The sequence below is a fragment of the Suricata suricatta genome, chromosome 8 (assembly GCF_006229205.1).
Source record: "Suricata suricatta isolate VVHF042 chromosome 8, meerkat_22Aug2017_6uvM2_HiC, whole genome shotgun sequence".
In the NCBI taxonomy this organism is placed as follows: domain Eukaryota; kingdom Metazoa; phylum Chordata; class Mammalia; order Carnivora; family Herpestidae; genus Suricata; species Suricata suricatta.
In genome coordinates this window covers 117,027,697-117,043,999 of record NC_043707.1, presented here as the reverse complement: position 1 = coordinate 117,043,999, position 16,303 = coordinate 117,027,697, and the positions used below count along the sequence as shown (strand labels likewise).

Below are 16,303 nucleotides of genomic sequence, written 5' to 3'. Positions count from 1 at the left end.
AGAGAGGGAGACACAGAATCCAAAGCAGTCTCCAGGTCTGAGCTGTCAGCATAGAGCCTGACATGGGGTTGAACTCACAAACTGTGAGATCATGGCCTGAACTGAAGTCGGATGCTTAACCAACTGAGCCACCCAGGTGTCCCTATAATTTTTTTAATGTTTATTTATTTTTGAGAAAGGTTGAGAATGCAAGCAGGGGAAGGGCAGTGAGAGAGGGAGACACAGAATCTGAAGCAGGCTCCAGGCTCTGAGCCTTCAGCACAGAGCCCCATGTGGGGCTCAAACTTATGAACTGTGAGATTATGACCTGAGCTGAAATTGGATGCTTAATCAACTGAGCCATCCAGGAGTCCTGAAAAATTACTTTAAATGTAAATGGACTAAATTCTCCAATCCAAAGACAGAGAGTGGCTGAGTGGACAAAGCAAAACAAAACAAAAATCAAACAAAAACTCTTGGCCCAACTATATGCTTCCTATAAGGGACTGACTTTTAAGGACACATAGCTGAAGTGAAGTGAAGTGAAGGAAGAAGATAATCCATGCAAATGGAAACCAACAGAGAGCGGGGGAAACAATATTTATATCAGACAAAATAGACTTTAAGCCAAAAACTGTAACAAGAGACAGAGAAGCTCATTGAATAATAATAAAGGGTTAATTCATCATGAGGATCTAACAGTTATAAATATTTATGCACCCAACATCAAGACATCTAAATATATAAAGCAAATATTAACAAATCTGTGGGGAGAAATAGACAGCAATACAATAGCAGTGGAGGAGTTCAATACCTCATTTTCAACAACAGATAGATCATCCAGACAGTAAATCAGTAAGAAAACACTGGACCTAAACTACACAGGAGATCAATTGGACCTAATGGACATTTACAGAACATTCCATCCACCAGCAGTTGAATACACATTCTTCTCAAGTACACAGGGAACATTCTCCAGGATAGATCATACGTTAGGCTACAAAATAATTCTTAATAAATTTAAGAGGATAGAGATCACATCAAGCATCTTTTCTGACCACAAAGATATAAAACTAGTGATCAATTATAAGAAAAAAACTGGAAAATTCACAAAATATTTGGAGATTATATACCATGAGCAACCAATGGATTGAAGAAGAAAATCAAAAGGAACATACAAAAATATCTTGAGACAAATGATAATGGGGACAGAATTCTGTCTGGCAAGATGAGAAAGTTCTGGAGATGGATGTGGTGATGGTTGCACAGTATGGTAAATGCATTTAATGCCACTGAGCTGTGCACTTAAAAATGGGTCATATGGTAAATTTTATATTATGCATATATTATCACAATAAAAAATGTACTCTAGAAGAGTTCACTGCCATATATGGAAAACAAGCATTACTTTTCATAAGTGAAATGTGTACAACTAATACAGTGAAAATACAAGAATGATACTACATCCTGGCCCTGATAAAGGCGGTGGCTCTGACATTTTCTCTGAGGGGCAGAACTGCAAAGTACTTAGATCTTCAGGGTCTGAATCTCAGCACTTTTCCTTTACCAGCTGGTGCCCCTGGGCATGTTGCTTAACCTCTCTGTGTCTCAGTTTCCTCATGTATTAAATACAAATAGCCTCTGCCTCATAGGATGCTTGTAAGGATTAAATGAGTTTTTAGTGCACACAAAGTGCTTAGACTTTACTGAGTACCTGAAATACAAGATCAGCAACTATAAGAGATGAGTTTGATGCCATCCCAGAACCAAACTGATCCTTTATCCTTGCTTGACCCTTGTTTAAAAATAGTTTATTGTTAACTTGGTTTCCATGTAACACCCAGTACTCTTCCTCACAAGTGCCCTCCTCCATCACCATCACCTCCTTCCCCTTCCCCCTTCCCCTTCCCCCTTCAAGCCTCAGTTCGTTTTCGGTATTCAGTCTCTCATGTTTTGCGTCCCTCTCTCTCCCCAACTCTCTTTCCCCCTTCCCCTCCCCATGGTCCTCCATTAGGTTTCTCCTGTTAGACCTATGAGTGCAAACATATGGTGTCTGTCCTTCCTCGCCTGACTTATTTCGCTTAGCATGACACCCTCAAGGTCCATCCACTTTGCTACAAATGGCCATATGTCATTCCCTCTCATTGCCATGTAGTACTCCATCGTGTATATATACCACATCTTCTTGACCCATTCATCAGGTGATGGACATTTAGGGTCTTCCCATGTTTTGGCTATTGTTGAAAGTGCTGCTGTGAACATTGGGGTACATGTGCCCCTGTGCATCAACACTTCTGAGTCCCTTGGATAAATTCCCAGCAGTGCTATTGCTGGGTCATAGGGGAGTTCTATTGTTAATTTTTGAGGAACCTCCACACTGTTTTCCAGAGCGGCTGCACCAGTGTACATTCCCACCAACAGTGTAGGAGGGCTTGCTTGAGCCTCCTGTTAAGCCTGGACTCAGATCACCCTCTCCAGGAGTCCTTCCCTGATCTCTCTCCTCCCCTAGTTAGGCTGAATTGGTCCCCTTCCTCCTCATCCCACAGCATTCAGTGTATTGCTGTGTTCCGGAAGGTACAGTTATCTTTGATAATGTCTGTCTTCTGCAGCTGAACATGAGCTCCTTTAGGGCAGGGCCTGTGTCTGTCACCTTCCAATCCCCTATCCCCAGCACAGACATGCACGGTGATAATGCTCAATAAAGAGAATGAATGAATGAAGATGAGGGGGAGGGAGGTCTGGGGCACTTTGGTAATCCTGAGTGATCTGCGGGTGGGTGCTATTTTATGAAGGTTATAGGATGTATAATGAGTTATTCTGGTTTGGTAGAAGAAAAAACTTTTCTGTCTGATGACATATACTCCTGGGAGAAGGTAGCAAAGTAAAACGTGGGGATGGCTTCACCACGTGCCTCTCTAGACTGACTGCTCCGGTTTCATCTCAGAAGCTCTATACCTCAGAAAATCAGAAGCAGGATCCAGCTCCTAGAAATCATATCTCTTCCTTCCTTTTAAAAAAATATTTCTTTATTTTGAGAGGCAGAAAGAGAGAAAAAATGCGAGCGGGGGAGGGGCAGAGAGAGAAAGGGAGGGTATCCCAAGCAGGCTCCACACTGTCGATGCAGAGCCTGATGTGAGGCTTGAACTTATGAACAGTGAGATCATGGCCTGAGCTGAAATCGAGTTGGAGGTTTAACTGACTGAGTCACCCAGGGGCCCCTCTTCCTTCTCTTTTGCCGTCTTTCACCCAAGCTCAGCTGTCACCTTTGTTCCCACCGCCTTGCCCCCCCCCCCCCCCCCCCCCCCCCCCCCCCCCCCCCCCCCCCCCCCCCCCCCCCCCCCCCCCCGCTGGAGAGGCTCACCGAGCGGGCACACTCACCCAGGCAGATGGGCGGTTTGCCGGTCCAGCTGCCATCTGCTTTGCAGGTGCGGTGCTCGGAGCCACCCTTGAGGGAGAAGCCCTCCTGGCAGGAATAGATGAGCGTGTAGCCCATGGAGGGCAAGTCCAGGGCCCCGACGTTGGCGTGGGCTGGCGTCTCTGGCTGCTTGCAGTGGTGGGCTGGGCGAGAGGAAAGATGGCGTTGGACCTGGGGGACTGGGGTCCTCAGGAGGCCTTCTGACTATTCCCGTTCCTAGATGGAGCACCCCCTTCCTTTCCTTTCTAGCTCCTCTCATGTCCAGCACCACCCCCAACCCTAGCCCTGATGTCTATACAAATGGCTCGGATGGAGTCGAAGTGGATACTGGCTTAGTCAGTCGGGGGGGGGGGGGGGGGGACCGCAGCCCTCTTCCTGAGGGAAGGGGAGTAATTATGGCCCAAAGCCTGCAATCCTTCATCCTGAGGGCTGACCTTGTAGCTCTTAGTTTTTGCTGCCACTGGAAAGTTCTTTCTTTTTTGCTAAGGCATAGAAATTGCCTTCAAATATCAGAAAGGCTTTTCTTTGGAAATGTCTTCTATAAGGCCCCAAGGGGTAAGGACTACAAAGAGTGCAATATTGGTCCCAATGAGACGTCAGGAGCTCCCTCTCATTCAGAACATTCGAGCGTGTCCTCTCCACGCCCAGCTGGGGGAGAGGAAGTGTGGCAGGTGAGGTCTGCACTCACGGACACAGTCAGGCGGGGTTCCGCTCCAGGTCAGGTTGGGGAGGCAGGTTCTGGTGGTGGACCCCTGAAGCAGGTAACCTTTCTGACAGCGGAAGAGCACTGTGCTTCCGACCTGTGGGGAGGAGAGAAGGTTCCTGGATCACTTTCTACCCAGTGACACTTTATACCCTGTCGCTTGACTACTTACGTTCACATGACCCAGCTCCTGCTCACACCCTGGTCTCCACCTACAACATCCTACTTCCCCTTCTCAGCCTGGTTCTGTATCATTTACCCTTTGAGGCAGCTTCCATTCCTCCTTTCCTGCAAACCATCACCCAGCCCCCGGAGCCAGATCAATGCTCTTACTGGACGTATCACCCTCTGCTGTGGCGAACAGAATGCCTGACTCAGAATCAGAAGCCCCTCATGGGAGTTCTGGCTTCTATGCCGACTCACTGAGTGACAGACTGCAGGGGACTCTATGCCTTAGTCTTCTGGTGGAGAGCATGGGGTGACCAGCCCTGCCACACCTGCATTGTCGTGACACTCAAATGCAGTGGTGGATTTGAAAGCATTTTATACGTTTGAAGCACTGCACAAAACAGAATCATTGCTTGTGTGTGTCTCTTTCTTCTATGAATCGATTCATCCCTTAAGGAAGGAAGACTTGTCTTCCCTCCAGATAGCTACATCTGGCACTTGCTTTCTAAGTATCTGTCAGGCAGAATCGCCACCTTCTCTCCATGTCCACCTCTGCTCAGTTGTTTCCCCACCGTCACCCTCCACCAGCCGTCACTGTCTGACTCGACTCCCTGCGGCCACCGGCTCCATCTCTCCCTCTGCCATCCACATGGCACCGTGTGGCTGGAGCAGCTTCCGAAGCTGCAACGTGGATTTCACTATTTCCCAGCTCAAAACACTCCAGTGTCCCTATTACGTACAGGAGCGAATTCAATCGCAAAATGAGACTCGTGATTTCCACTCCCTTCCTCCAGGCCTGACCCCTATGTCTTGAATTTCATCATCTCATTTGGCAACGGCACCTCTGTCTGTTCAGTTGTGCAAATCAAAACCCTCGAGTCAGCCTTTGATTCCTCCCTTTGCTCCAGCCCCTCCCTCCAATCCATCAAGTCTTCTGGTTCTGCCTACAAAGCTCATCCTGACCCCTCCCCTTCTCCCCATGTCACTGTCACTACCCTCTTCCTCCTGAGCCACTGCAGCAGCGTCCTGCTTGTCTGGTGCCTCTGTCCTTAATCTACATTATCCACTCTCCACAGCGAGCCAATGCTGGATCAGAGTCACCTTCAAATGGTTTCCTGTGACATTTAGAATAAAATCCAAAATGCTCACTGTGGCTTCAAGGGCCCTAGGTGACCTGACCCATGGCTTTCTCTTCTCAAAAATTATCATGTGACATTTAGTGCATGCAAAAGACACTATGGAACACATACAGAAATGATCTGTCATAAGGAACTGTACAGTTAAGTGGAGCACGCTAGAGCTAGAATGCTAGGGACACAGTGGTCACCATCTGCATGCTCCTTCCCTGCCCTGTTGCTCTGCGCCCCCCTTGGTGGTAACCACTGCCTTGCATTTTGTGTTTTTAATTTCCTTGCTTTGTTAAAAAATAATTTGATCACACATATGCACATATTTTTTCTCAGCAATATGTTTTTCCTAGTTTTAATCCTCATAGAAATAGCATCGTACCACCTTTGTCATTCCATACTATGTTTCTTTAAAAAAGTTTTTTTTGAATTTATTTTGAGAGAGGGACAAAGAGAGAGAGAGTGAGCAGAGGAGGGGCAGGGAGAGAAAGAGAGAGAATCCCAAGCAGACTCTGCATTGTCAGTGCAGAGCCTGATGCGGGGCTTGAACTCATGAAGAGTGAGATTGTGAGTCGATATTAAGAATCAGGTGGTTAACTGACTGAGCCACCCAGGCCTTCACCCTGCACCCCCCCCCCCCTGCCATAATGCGTTGTGTAGAGCTATGGTGCCCGGCTAACACATCACTGTGTGACTTTACCACAATTTTTCTCATATCTTGGTAACATGTGCAAGAGTGTCTTTGGGGTTGGTTTCCAGGAATGGAGCTTTTGGATCACAGCGTGTGTGAATATTTAACGTTACAAGACAGCGCCCCATTTCCAAACCTTGCCCAGCTTTCTGGCCTCATCTCTGTTAACAATGCTCTGGACTTGCTGGCTCGCCTACTCTCCAGTCCTCCAGCCTGCTAAGCACTCCCCTCTCTGGCCGCTCCCTCTGCCAGAAATGCCCACCCAGCTCTGCCCAGGGTTGGCCCTTCTCATCCCGGAGGCCACAGTTCAAGTTCAGGAGGGCTCTTCCCTCACCACGCTTCCTAAAGTAGCAACCCACCCTGTCACACCCCTTTATATTATACGGTATGTAGGGCTTTTTGTTGTCAGAAATTATTCTGTTTATTGTCACCAAATGGAGAGCTTCCTAGAGTGGGCACCTGGCCTGTCTTGTTCCCACTGTATTCCTAGTACCGGGAAAGTTTATGCCAGTAAATGTTTGTTAAATGAATACAGATTGAGTAAATGAGTCACATTCCTTGGCTGGATCCCAATGCACCATTTCTTCTGGGCACATTTTGGGCTCCAGTTAATTGTCCTGCCTCAAACACACACACACTTTCCTGTTTTCTGTTCTCTATTCTGTGTGTCCCATCCAAGGCTGTCCAAACCCTTTCCTTCTCCTGAAGCTCATTCTGCGATGTGTCTGTGAAGCCTGTACCCTCCTGGAAGGTGCCCATGGAGCCTGCCTCCCGTGTGGCCGCTGCTCGCTCCTGCCAGACCGTCTAAGCCCTGTGTCTGTGGGTAGGATATATGTGCCATGAGGACAGAAGGTTGTCTGTCTCACTCATTTCTGTCTTTCCATAACCACCTGCCCCAACCACATGGGGCTGCTGGGAAGTGTTGGTGCCACTATGTGAGAATCTGCTTTTCCACATCAGGGTTTGGATTGGTGTAAGTGCTTCTGCTTCTGAACGGGGCTCCGTGTGGCATGGTTCACAGAGGCAGAGCCCGTCCTATCTCCAGCGTCCACGGTCTTGTTTCCCACTGCTGCTGTTCCAAGGCAGATCCCCGAGTCCTCCGAAGCTGACAGTGATTGGAAGGGACAGGAGGCAGGAAGGCCCGATCCTGGCTGACCTGTTACCTGGTATCCGTGGGAATTGTTCTGTATCCCAAACTGCGGCACACCGGGGTCTGCGCACGTGGTCAGCGTTGGGTCTGGATTGTGAAACAGAGAAACAGACCACACGGCACTGAAGCTTCCATCGCCTCCGCTCACGTTGAGAAGTAGGGGTAGGAGGGAAAACGGAGCAGATCTTGCCTTCCCCATCTGTGATATCTCCACCTGAGTCTTACCCCGGGGCTGACTGTGGGATTCCCGGCAGCAAGTTCACTCTGGCTATTTCAGCATCACACCCTGCTCTAAGAAGCTCAGAGGAGGGCTTGTTCTGTTTTGCAAATGAGGCCACTGAAGACAGGGAAGGAAAAGCATCATCCCGGGCCTGAGAGAAGGATGCCCACTAGCTGGGCCGCTCCGCCCCGGACCACCTCTTACCTATGCAGCTGGGCTGGGTGCCACTCCACGTCCCGTCTGACTGGCAAAACCTCCGTGGTGAGCCCACCAGCACCAGAGGGGGCTGGCAGGAGAAGGAGACAGATGACCTGTAGGAGAAGCCTCGGTCCTCTCTCCTCCCGCGGGCTGGGACGCCAGGATCTCCGCAGAACACGGCTGGGAAGACGAAGGGAGAAAGACAGGTCCGAGTTGCTTTCTAGGACCCAGGGAGCCCCCCCAGGCTGGCTTTCCTCCCGGTTCCACTTGAACCCTGTACATGGGGGCAGCCCCGGGGTAAAAGATCACACTTGCCTCTCACACCTGCTGCCATGGGCTTTCTCTCCTTTCCATATCAAGACGCTTGTTAATAATTGCCCAAGTAATGAAGTAATGTTATAGGAAGTATAGAACATTGAGAAAAAAATAAACTACAACTCACTACCCGAAACTTTTTTCTACTTTCACTCTTATTCTTTTCCAGCCTTCATTCGGTTGTGTGTAACCTTGTGTGTGACTGTGCCCGAGTGTTGTAAACCTTGTTTTGTTCACTTACTAGCCTGTAAACACTCTCCATGTTAATGACACTGCTATCACACCTGGCTACATAGCTTTACAATGAGGGCTTGTGCCATAACTGCAGTTTACCATAGCCTTTGTATTAGGCATTTTCTATGATTATAACCCTAGATGCTATAGGGCTATGCTTTCCCTGGGAGTGTTTTCTTATGGGGATTCTCTAGGAGTGGACTTTGTATGTTTGAAGATTTAAGCATGTTTGTAGGTCTTGAGGTGTACTGCCAAATGGCTTTCCAAAGAGTGTGCATGTACACCACAGCGGGTAGTGTAGGAATGTGCCCCTTTCACTGAGGTCACCAGGGAGATTTGCTAGAGAATGATGACCAAATTCAAGTCGTGTGACAGCACATAGAATAAAGGCAGACCCCTCTTCTGTCCCTTCAGCTCACTGATTTAAGGGTTTGCATACATAGTTGACTAAAAATCTTATTTCCTTAGGACATTGCAGAAACAGACCTGTATTTTAAAGGGGGTTGCCTACAATAGGGATTTTGATGCCTTTCAAAATAGCCTAGAGGGATTCTACCTGTATTTTTGTTCTTAGAACCAATATACTTTTAATTACTTAAAATTTTTTTTAATGTTTATTTTTGAGGGAGAGAGCTCACGAGCAGGAGAGGGGCAGAGAGAGAGGGAGACACGGAATTCAAAGCAAGCTCCAGGCTCCAAGCTATAGACAAAGAGCCTGATGTGGGGCTTGAACCCACAAACTGGGAGTTATGACCTGAGCCTAAGTCAGATGCTTAGCCAACTCAGCAACTCTGGTGCCCTGGACCAATATACTTTTAATCAGCTATCAAGCCCAAAGATAATAAGCAACCAGTGGTGTGTGGTGTGGTGTGAGCAGGCTCAGGGGACCACCTGCTTGTGTTGGTCAGAAAGCATACTTTCAGCTTCCACTGCTTTCCTGTAAACACTTGGTGTGGCAGTTGTACTCATTGCCAAACCCCGAACAAACCAGCTGCCATGGGGAGCAGCTGGAGGGGTCTTCACACTCAGTTAATGTGCTCCACTTAAAAGAAAAGGTCTCTTGCCAATCATATGTGGCTCTGAAGTTTCACTTATTGAAGCACTATAAAATAAAAAATTAAAATTTATGACTATTCTTTTTTCCTATCTTCAAAGTTCTAGTGGTGACAGCATAAGCTATAAATTTGAATATGAGTTTCAGGGAAAATTGGAGAAATGATTGTTTTCAGACTTGACTTTGTCACTAACTCACTATGTCAGGTCCCTTTTCTGAGCCTCATCTTCCCCACTGGCCACCTGAGAAGGGACTTCTCCTGCCCCCCTCCCAGGAAATCACGTCAGAATCAGATGTGTCCATGTGTGCAAAAGTCTCTTGAAGAGGCAGCACAAAGCACTGTGAAATGTAAAATGTTGTCTGTGTGATGGGCTGATGGGCTGTGACCTCGCAGCGGTGAGTTCACATGTGGGTAATCAGAGCAAAGCTAAAGGCCCAGTGTGGCTCCTCTTTCTCATTCCTATTTGGCTTTGAATTAAATTCACTTCCTTCTCCATTAACTTTCAAAGAGCATTTATTAAATATCTTTCAGCTCCTGATTTTCTGCTGTTTCTGGGGCCTAATAAGTGTATAGGCATGAGCCTTCTGAGATCATAGAATCTAAGTCAGATAACACAGGAGGGAATAAAAGATGAAAGGTACACATTTTCAGTAACATGGCTTGAACATCAATAACATTTACTGAAAGTACACAAATGCATTAGGTACTCAGGAGAAGAAGCGGAAGTTACACATTTGGAAATGTGATCAGGGGTGGGGGGCAGCGGCGGGGAGAAGTTGAGAAGTGCCTCACTGAAGACAGGGGAGCTGTCCAGCCAAATGAAGGTAGCATGGAAAGAGCTGAGTGGATCTGGGGAACATGTGGACCGTGGGTGAGGCTGATCTGCTATTGTATGGGGACAAAATCCTTGACCGTGGTTAGGGAGTCATATAAGAGGAAGAAATGTTGTTATGAGGATCCGTTTGCAGTAATACAGCAAGAGGATGGCTAGGTTTGAGAAACAGGTCTACAGAGGAAGAGATGCAGTCTGGAGGAGGGAAGGGGAAGCACCAAGAACTGCGGACGGCCCCGATGCAAAGTAGGGAAACAGTGATAAGAATTCCATGGGTTACGGCACTTTTCAGTGGTCACCGCTCGTCCATGTTAAATATGCTGTGAAGCAGAGTGGATGAGAAATCAAGATATTTGACTTCTTTAAAAATGTTTTTATATAAATACATTTTTAACTGTGAAAAAGCATGAAATTTCCCATACAACTTGTCATTTATCCATCATGTAACATCAAATGCACCTGTAATCCCTTAAAATAGTAGGATTGTTTTGAGGGGAAAGTGCCAAATCAAAGACATCATTATGGAAAAATATGCATATTCGACTGAATTTCACAGAGTATAAAGGCCATTATTTTACATATTTTTAAACTCCCTCATTCCTGACAGGGTTCTGAGGATATAGTTTCTCACTTAATGTAGCAAATTGATTAATGATTAAATTAGCAGCTATGGAGCTGCCTGATAACAGTATAAAGAAAGTGGATGATTCAGTAGTAAGTTGCTTCCAGACTTTAATTTTAATTACTCTGAAACAACATAATTTAGTACCAGGTGCTTAAACACCCATTATAATTGCTAGACTGTGAAATCAGCATTATTTCTATCTGATCAGCTATATAAAACTCGTCAATTTTTCTTTAGAAAACAGGAATCCCGAAGAATGAAGGAGAGACTACTAATAAAAGGTCATGTTTACTAATCTAGCACCATAATTCCAGACTTAGGCCATCTCAGTGGCTGGAAGGAGGAAGGGAAGAGGTGAGGATATTGGAAAGGGTAGTTCTGAACTTGAAGCCCAATCTATTGCTCTAAGGCAATGCAGGATCTAGCAGAGAGGAAAACTTCTGAGGTTGAAATTTAAAACAAAAGGCTTTGGTTCTGATGATAAGGAGCCCTCAGTATATCCAGAAGGCAGTCCTGGAGTCCACCTCATGAACTAGGGGGTTTCTTCTTGGCATCCAAGTCCTTTTCAATTTCTTCATGGTTTTTAGCCAGATTTGGTATGTCATAGTTCTGGGCCAGATACATTCCAGCCACATTGCCAAAAGTAAATCCAAGCAGAAACTGGAGCATGGTGTCTGCGAGGAGGGAGTGAAGGGCTCAAGATATTTGACTTCTTAGCAGTAGCCTATGCGAAAATGGGCTACCGAAGGCAAAGTTCCCAAAGATATCACTTCAACCACGAGGAACACTCTGTATGCTATGATATGAATGTGGGTATGTGTATGGAGTCGAGAGGTTCATAATCATACACAAAATAAAATGGAGGCAGGACCAGCAGGCTGTGCTGGTAGAATCCTCTATGGAAGCTGGGGAGTCGATATTAACCAATCAGAAGTCAGTTACAGACTGAGGTGATCAGAAGTCACCAAATACAAGAAGAGACAGGTCAATGAGCAAGAAGTACAAATGGATGACAAAGAAAGAGTGGCACAATCTTGCTGATAAGGAATGTGAGGCCAAAGAAAACAATGAAGTACCATTTAAAACTCCTTGGGCTGGCAAATATTAAAAGATATTGGCAAAATCCATTGTTAATGAGGATGTGAGTCAAGAAATATTCTCATAAACTACTGGTGGGAGTGTGAGTGTGAGTTGGGATGCTTTCTAGAAGACAGTTTGGCAACAGGTGTCAGGACATAGAGAGTGCATGCCTGTTGGCTCAGCATTTTCTCTCTCCTAGGACTTCACCACAAGAGTGAAGAGATGCTATCCTGAAGAACACTTATTGCAGGATTGCTTGTAACATGATTAAAACTGGAGAAACCTAAATTCATCACCAGTAGGAGAAGATTAAACAACAAAGGAATGCTTTATGCTATTACAAGTGATGATGTGTAGATCAGTATGGATTGATGGAGAAAGGTGGGGATGGCCTATCAGTGAAGACAAGTCATGAACTAGCATGCGCAGCATGATTGAAAACCACTTACAGAAAACTGCACACCTGCTGCTGTATCTGCTATATAGGTAAGAAAGCATTGCGGTTGGTATGGAAGCACAGTCAAGAACTTGACCCTGGTTATCTTTAGGAAGTGAGAGTTCAGATGACTATTACATTCTTCTTTGTATTTTCAGATATGGTACATTTTTTTATGATGACTATAATTTATTGTTCAAAAGCAATCTGGCTATTTCTCAAGAAGAAAAGCAGTTTCTGAGTCTAGACTCAACCCTGAGAGTTGTTACCTTCCTAACGTTTCCTTGAAGATGTGTAAAGGCCTGAGGGGCTAACCATGCACTAACTGCTTCCTTTCTTGTGTCCACTTTTGAGCTGCTGGTCTAGTTTCTGCTGAAATTTCCCAAATGGAAGCAAATTTTCAGAGGTACACAAATGTCATGGGTATGTTGATCGTTTTTTATAGAATTAGATAAATGCCAAGTAGAAAGAAAAAAATAGGTCCCAGTGTTTGTCTAAAGCATGGGCACTGAAAACCTTCCAGAGCCCAATTATGTGGTATGATAAGAATAAGGGAGTAAGAATAAGTGAGCTCTGGGATGGACTTGGCAGGCTCTTGGGGACAGAACTAGGCCAAGTGGATAAGAAATAAACTTTCACCAAAAAATCACGAGTGCTCCAGGAATTTTTTCTGTGCAGCCTATTTTCCATAAAGACCTGCACATTTACAGCATGGGCCCCTTCCACATCTTTGGGAACTATCCTATCCAGTGAACAACCTTTCATGTTAAGAAACATTTCCCTTATCTCCAACTTCATTTCCGTCCAATGTGACTCCGCAGTGTCCACAACCAGGGTTCAGTTTGGATATTCTCCTTATTTTCCTTTATACCCCCTCTAATAGTGTCTTTGACAAAGCTTGTCCCTAATTTTGGTGAGGGTACTACCTATTCTAGGCCATCCAGTAGCAAAGCTCTGAGGCGGGAAGGGGAAGGAGCCAGAAGGTAAGATGCACAAAGGTCCTGGTGGGCAACTTACGGAAACACTGAGGCAAGTCTCCAGTCCAGGATCCATTTCCCTCACAGGTGAGCACTGCAGGCAGGGACAGCTGGTACCCCTCCAGGCAGGCATATGTCACGCTTGAGCCCCACATGAAGTCGGAGCCCACCACTTTCCCATTCGGGATGAGCTGAGGTGATTTGCAGATGATAGCTGGGAAGGGGAGACCAAAGCATGCTGAGTTCTGGAGCCATCCTAGGAAACCAGGCCCCACTCACCAGCACCAATGTCACTGGCTACCCTGCGCCCTCTGGGACTCTGGGCTAAGCAGGGAGAATCAGGAATGCCTCCTCTTAGTTTGGAAACCGGGGTCCTTTTGCATTTTACAATGCCCTCAAGTTGACAACCCACTCCTCTCTTTGCACGGCCCTCCCTTTGATGTTCAGAGCCCAGGCCTTACCTTGGTACCTCCAACTCCCTCCTTGCAGATGTTCAGGGACCAGTCCTCACCTCACACCCCCCTGGTAGGATGTTATTGGGGCTCTGACTTGTCACCTCCCTCCCTTCTACATGTTCAAGGCCCATGTCTCACTTTTGTATCTTCTTTGGCCCTCTGTCCACAAGTGCAGCCCTCAGACACACCTTTGCAGACTGGCTTGGTACCATTCCACGTCCGGTCCTTGGTGCAGCTCAGCACAGACACCCTATGTGACTCCATCATATAGCCAGGGACGCACTGATATGTCACAGTTTTGTTGTACCTGAAATCATTGCCCAGTCGGAGGCCATTGGCTGGAATTCCAGGGTCACCACAGTTTATGACTGGGATAAGGGAAATAAAGCATTGTTCACTTTCAGTACAGACCCTCTTTCTTCCCTGCATTCTAATACCATCCCTGGTAATCCCTGCACATGTCCAGGAAGGAAGAGGGTCAGATCATGGATGCCTTGTCTCCTTCCAGACTCCCAGTTCAGTACTGTCCTTTCTTTTTTTTTTTTATAATAGTTTATTGTCAAATTAGTTTCCATATAACACCCAGTGCTTCTCCCCACAAGTGCCCCCACCATGACCATCACCCCCTCTCCCCCTCCCCCTCCCCTTTCAGTCCATGGTTCGTCTCCAGTATTCAGTAGTCTCCCTTGATCTGTGTCCCTCACTCTTCCCCGCTTTCTTTCCCCCTTCCTCTCCCCATGGTCCCCTGCCAGGTCTCTCCTGTTAGACCTATGAATGCAAACATATGGTATCTATCCTTCTCTGCCTGACTTATTTCACTTAGCATGACACCCTCAAGGTCCATCCACTTTCCTACAAATGGCCATATATCATTCTTTCTCATTGCCATATACTACTCCATTGTGTATATATACCACATCTTCTTAATCCATTCATCAGTTGATGGACATTTAGGCTCTTTCCATGATTTGGCTATTGTAGAAAGTGCTGCTGTGAACATTGGGGTACATGTGCTCCTATGCCTCAGCACTTCTTTATCCCTTGGGTAAATCTGGTCAAGTCTGCAAAGGCCCTCTCACATTCCCACTGTCTTCAACCACATCATCTTTATGCACCCCAGTGACCTGGGCACGAAGACCATCCTTATTCAAAGTCCATCCCTTCTCAGAGAAAGTACCCAGAGGGCTTAGTTCCCAAATGAGGCTGGGCCCAAGGTTTTAGGTTGATAAGCCTAACTGTGTTATTGGGCCTCATAGGACAATTTGCTAAGGGGTGCATGTCATTACTTGTTCTGTCTAGGAGGCCTCTGTAGGGCCAACAGCTTAGCAGCAGGGCCTTGTGACCCTGAAATGGATGTATCTTTGTGACAGTATCAAGTGAGGGTGGGGTTTGGTGAGCTTTGGCCTTGGAACAGAAGTGAACTTGACATGGTGATTTAGACAGAGCCTGAAGTCATAGGCGAGGGCTTGGAAGAAGGCTGTGTTTTCAGATTCCTTCCTTCTCTCCATCAGGGCCCTATAATGACATGCTTCTCAAGTAAAAATGTCTGGGGCTTCCCCTGAGGGGAGCAGGATAGGGGAGCAGTGGGGCTGTCCCAGGTTTAGGAGCCAGGCCAGGGGGTGAGTGCAGGAATGGGTCCAAGGCTCAGAGGAATCCACAAAGATGGCAGATGGCGGCAGCTTTCAAGTGGGAAGAGAATCAGGCTGAGCCTAAGGAGTTTGTTGTAAATGAGAATGAGAATGCCCAAGGAATAGGCTAGAGCCTGAGAAATAGCAAATGTATATATTCTCAACCTCCCTGAGCCTTGGTCACCTCATATGTAAGTGGGGCTCCCAGTAGCTACTGGCCAAATGGCACAATGCATATAAAACAAAAACCCTTAGCGCAGTGGTGATCACACAGTCTGTGCTCAATAATTAGACACCGTCATTCAGGGGTGGGTCCGCCCACTGTAGCCAGCCTCCCAGTCTCCCACAGACAGCCTTCTTTGGCACAGAGGACCCCTATCGCCTCGGCCACCACTTGCTGTAGAGCCTAGAGGGCCCGGGCTCTTACCTATGCACTCGGGGTCACTGCCTGTCCAGGTGCCATTGACTGAGCAGTGCCGGCTGAGCAGGCCCGTGGCGTAGTAGCCTTCCCGGCACTCGTAGACGATGGAGCTGGAGAAGCCCAGGCCATCACTGAACATGACTCTGGCATTGCTTGGAGTCCCGGGGTTCCCACAAGAGATCACTAGGAAGCCAGAGGAGCACATTATTCATCAGAACAAGAGCAGGTGTCACACGGGGGTACTGAGAATGGCCCAGAGTGCAAACTGCATGTTCTACAAGGACCCTGTGATTAAAATGTCTCTCATGCTGCTTTTGTGTCTGATCATCTCACCCTCAGAAGGGAAGGTGAGATCTGAATGAATCTTAATTTCTACACTTGATCTTATCCATAATGCCGAGAAGCGATGAATCTTAATTTCTAAAAAGTAAAGACTGTATCCCTTAAGATTTTAAACAATTCCTTTATATTACCAAATACCTAATCAGTGCTTAATTTTCCTCAATTGTCCCCTCTTTTATTTTACAGTTGATTTCTTTGAATCATGATTCACATATGACATCTGGTGGGCATGTCTCTAAGCCTCTTTGATTT

At 46.6% G+C, this 16,303-nt stretch overlaps 2 protein-coding genes across 2 annotated transcripts in view; both read right to left on the bottom strand.

Annotated features, from left to right (window-relative positions):
* CSMD2 (CUB and Sushi multiple domains 2) overlaps positions 1–16,303 on the bottom strand; it is a 590,124-nt gene that overhangs the window by 13,321 nt on the left and 560,500 nt on the right. The window contains exons 60-66 of the mRNA XM_029945853.1: positions 15,716–15,892; positions 13,849–14,028; positions 13,246–13,419; positions 7,658–7,831; positions 7,247–7,320; positions 4,083–4,194; positions 3,358–3,537 (exon numbers count right to left, since the gene is read on the bottom strand). Of these exons, the coding sequence (XP_029801713.1) occupies positions 3,358–3,537; positions 4,083–4,194; positions 7,247–7,320; positions 7,658–7,831; positions 13,246–13,419; positions 13,849–14,028; positions 15,716–15,892 (1,071 nt within the window). The remainder of the gene's footprint in view (positions 1–3,357; positions 3,538–4,082; positions 4,195–7,246; positions 7,321–7,657; positions 7,832–13,245; positions 13,420–13,848; positions 14,029–15,715; positions 15,893–16,303) is intronic.
* LOC115298844 (short transmembrane mitochondrial protein 1) lies at positions 11,238–11,392 on the bottom strand. Its single transcript, XM_029947996.1, has one exon. The coding sequence runs from the start codon at positions 11,379–11,381 to the stop codon at positions 11,238–11,240; it is 144 nt and encodes a 47-aa protein (XP_029803856.1). The 5' UTR covers positions 11,382–11,392.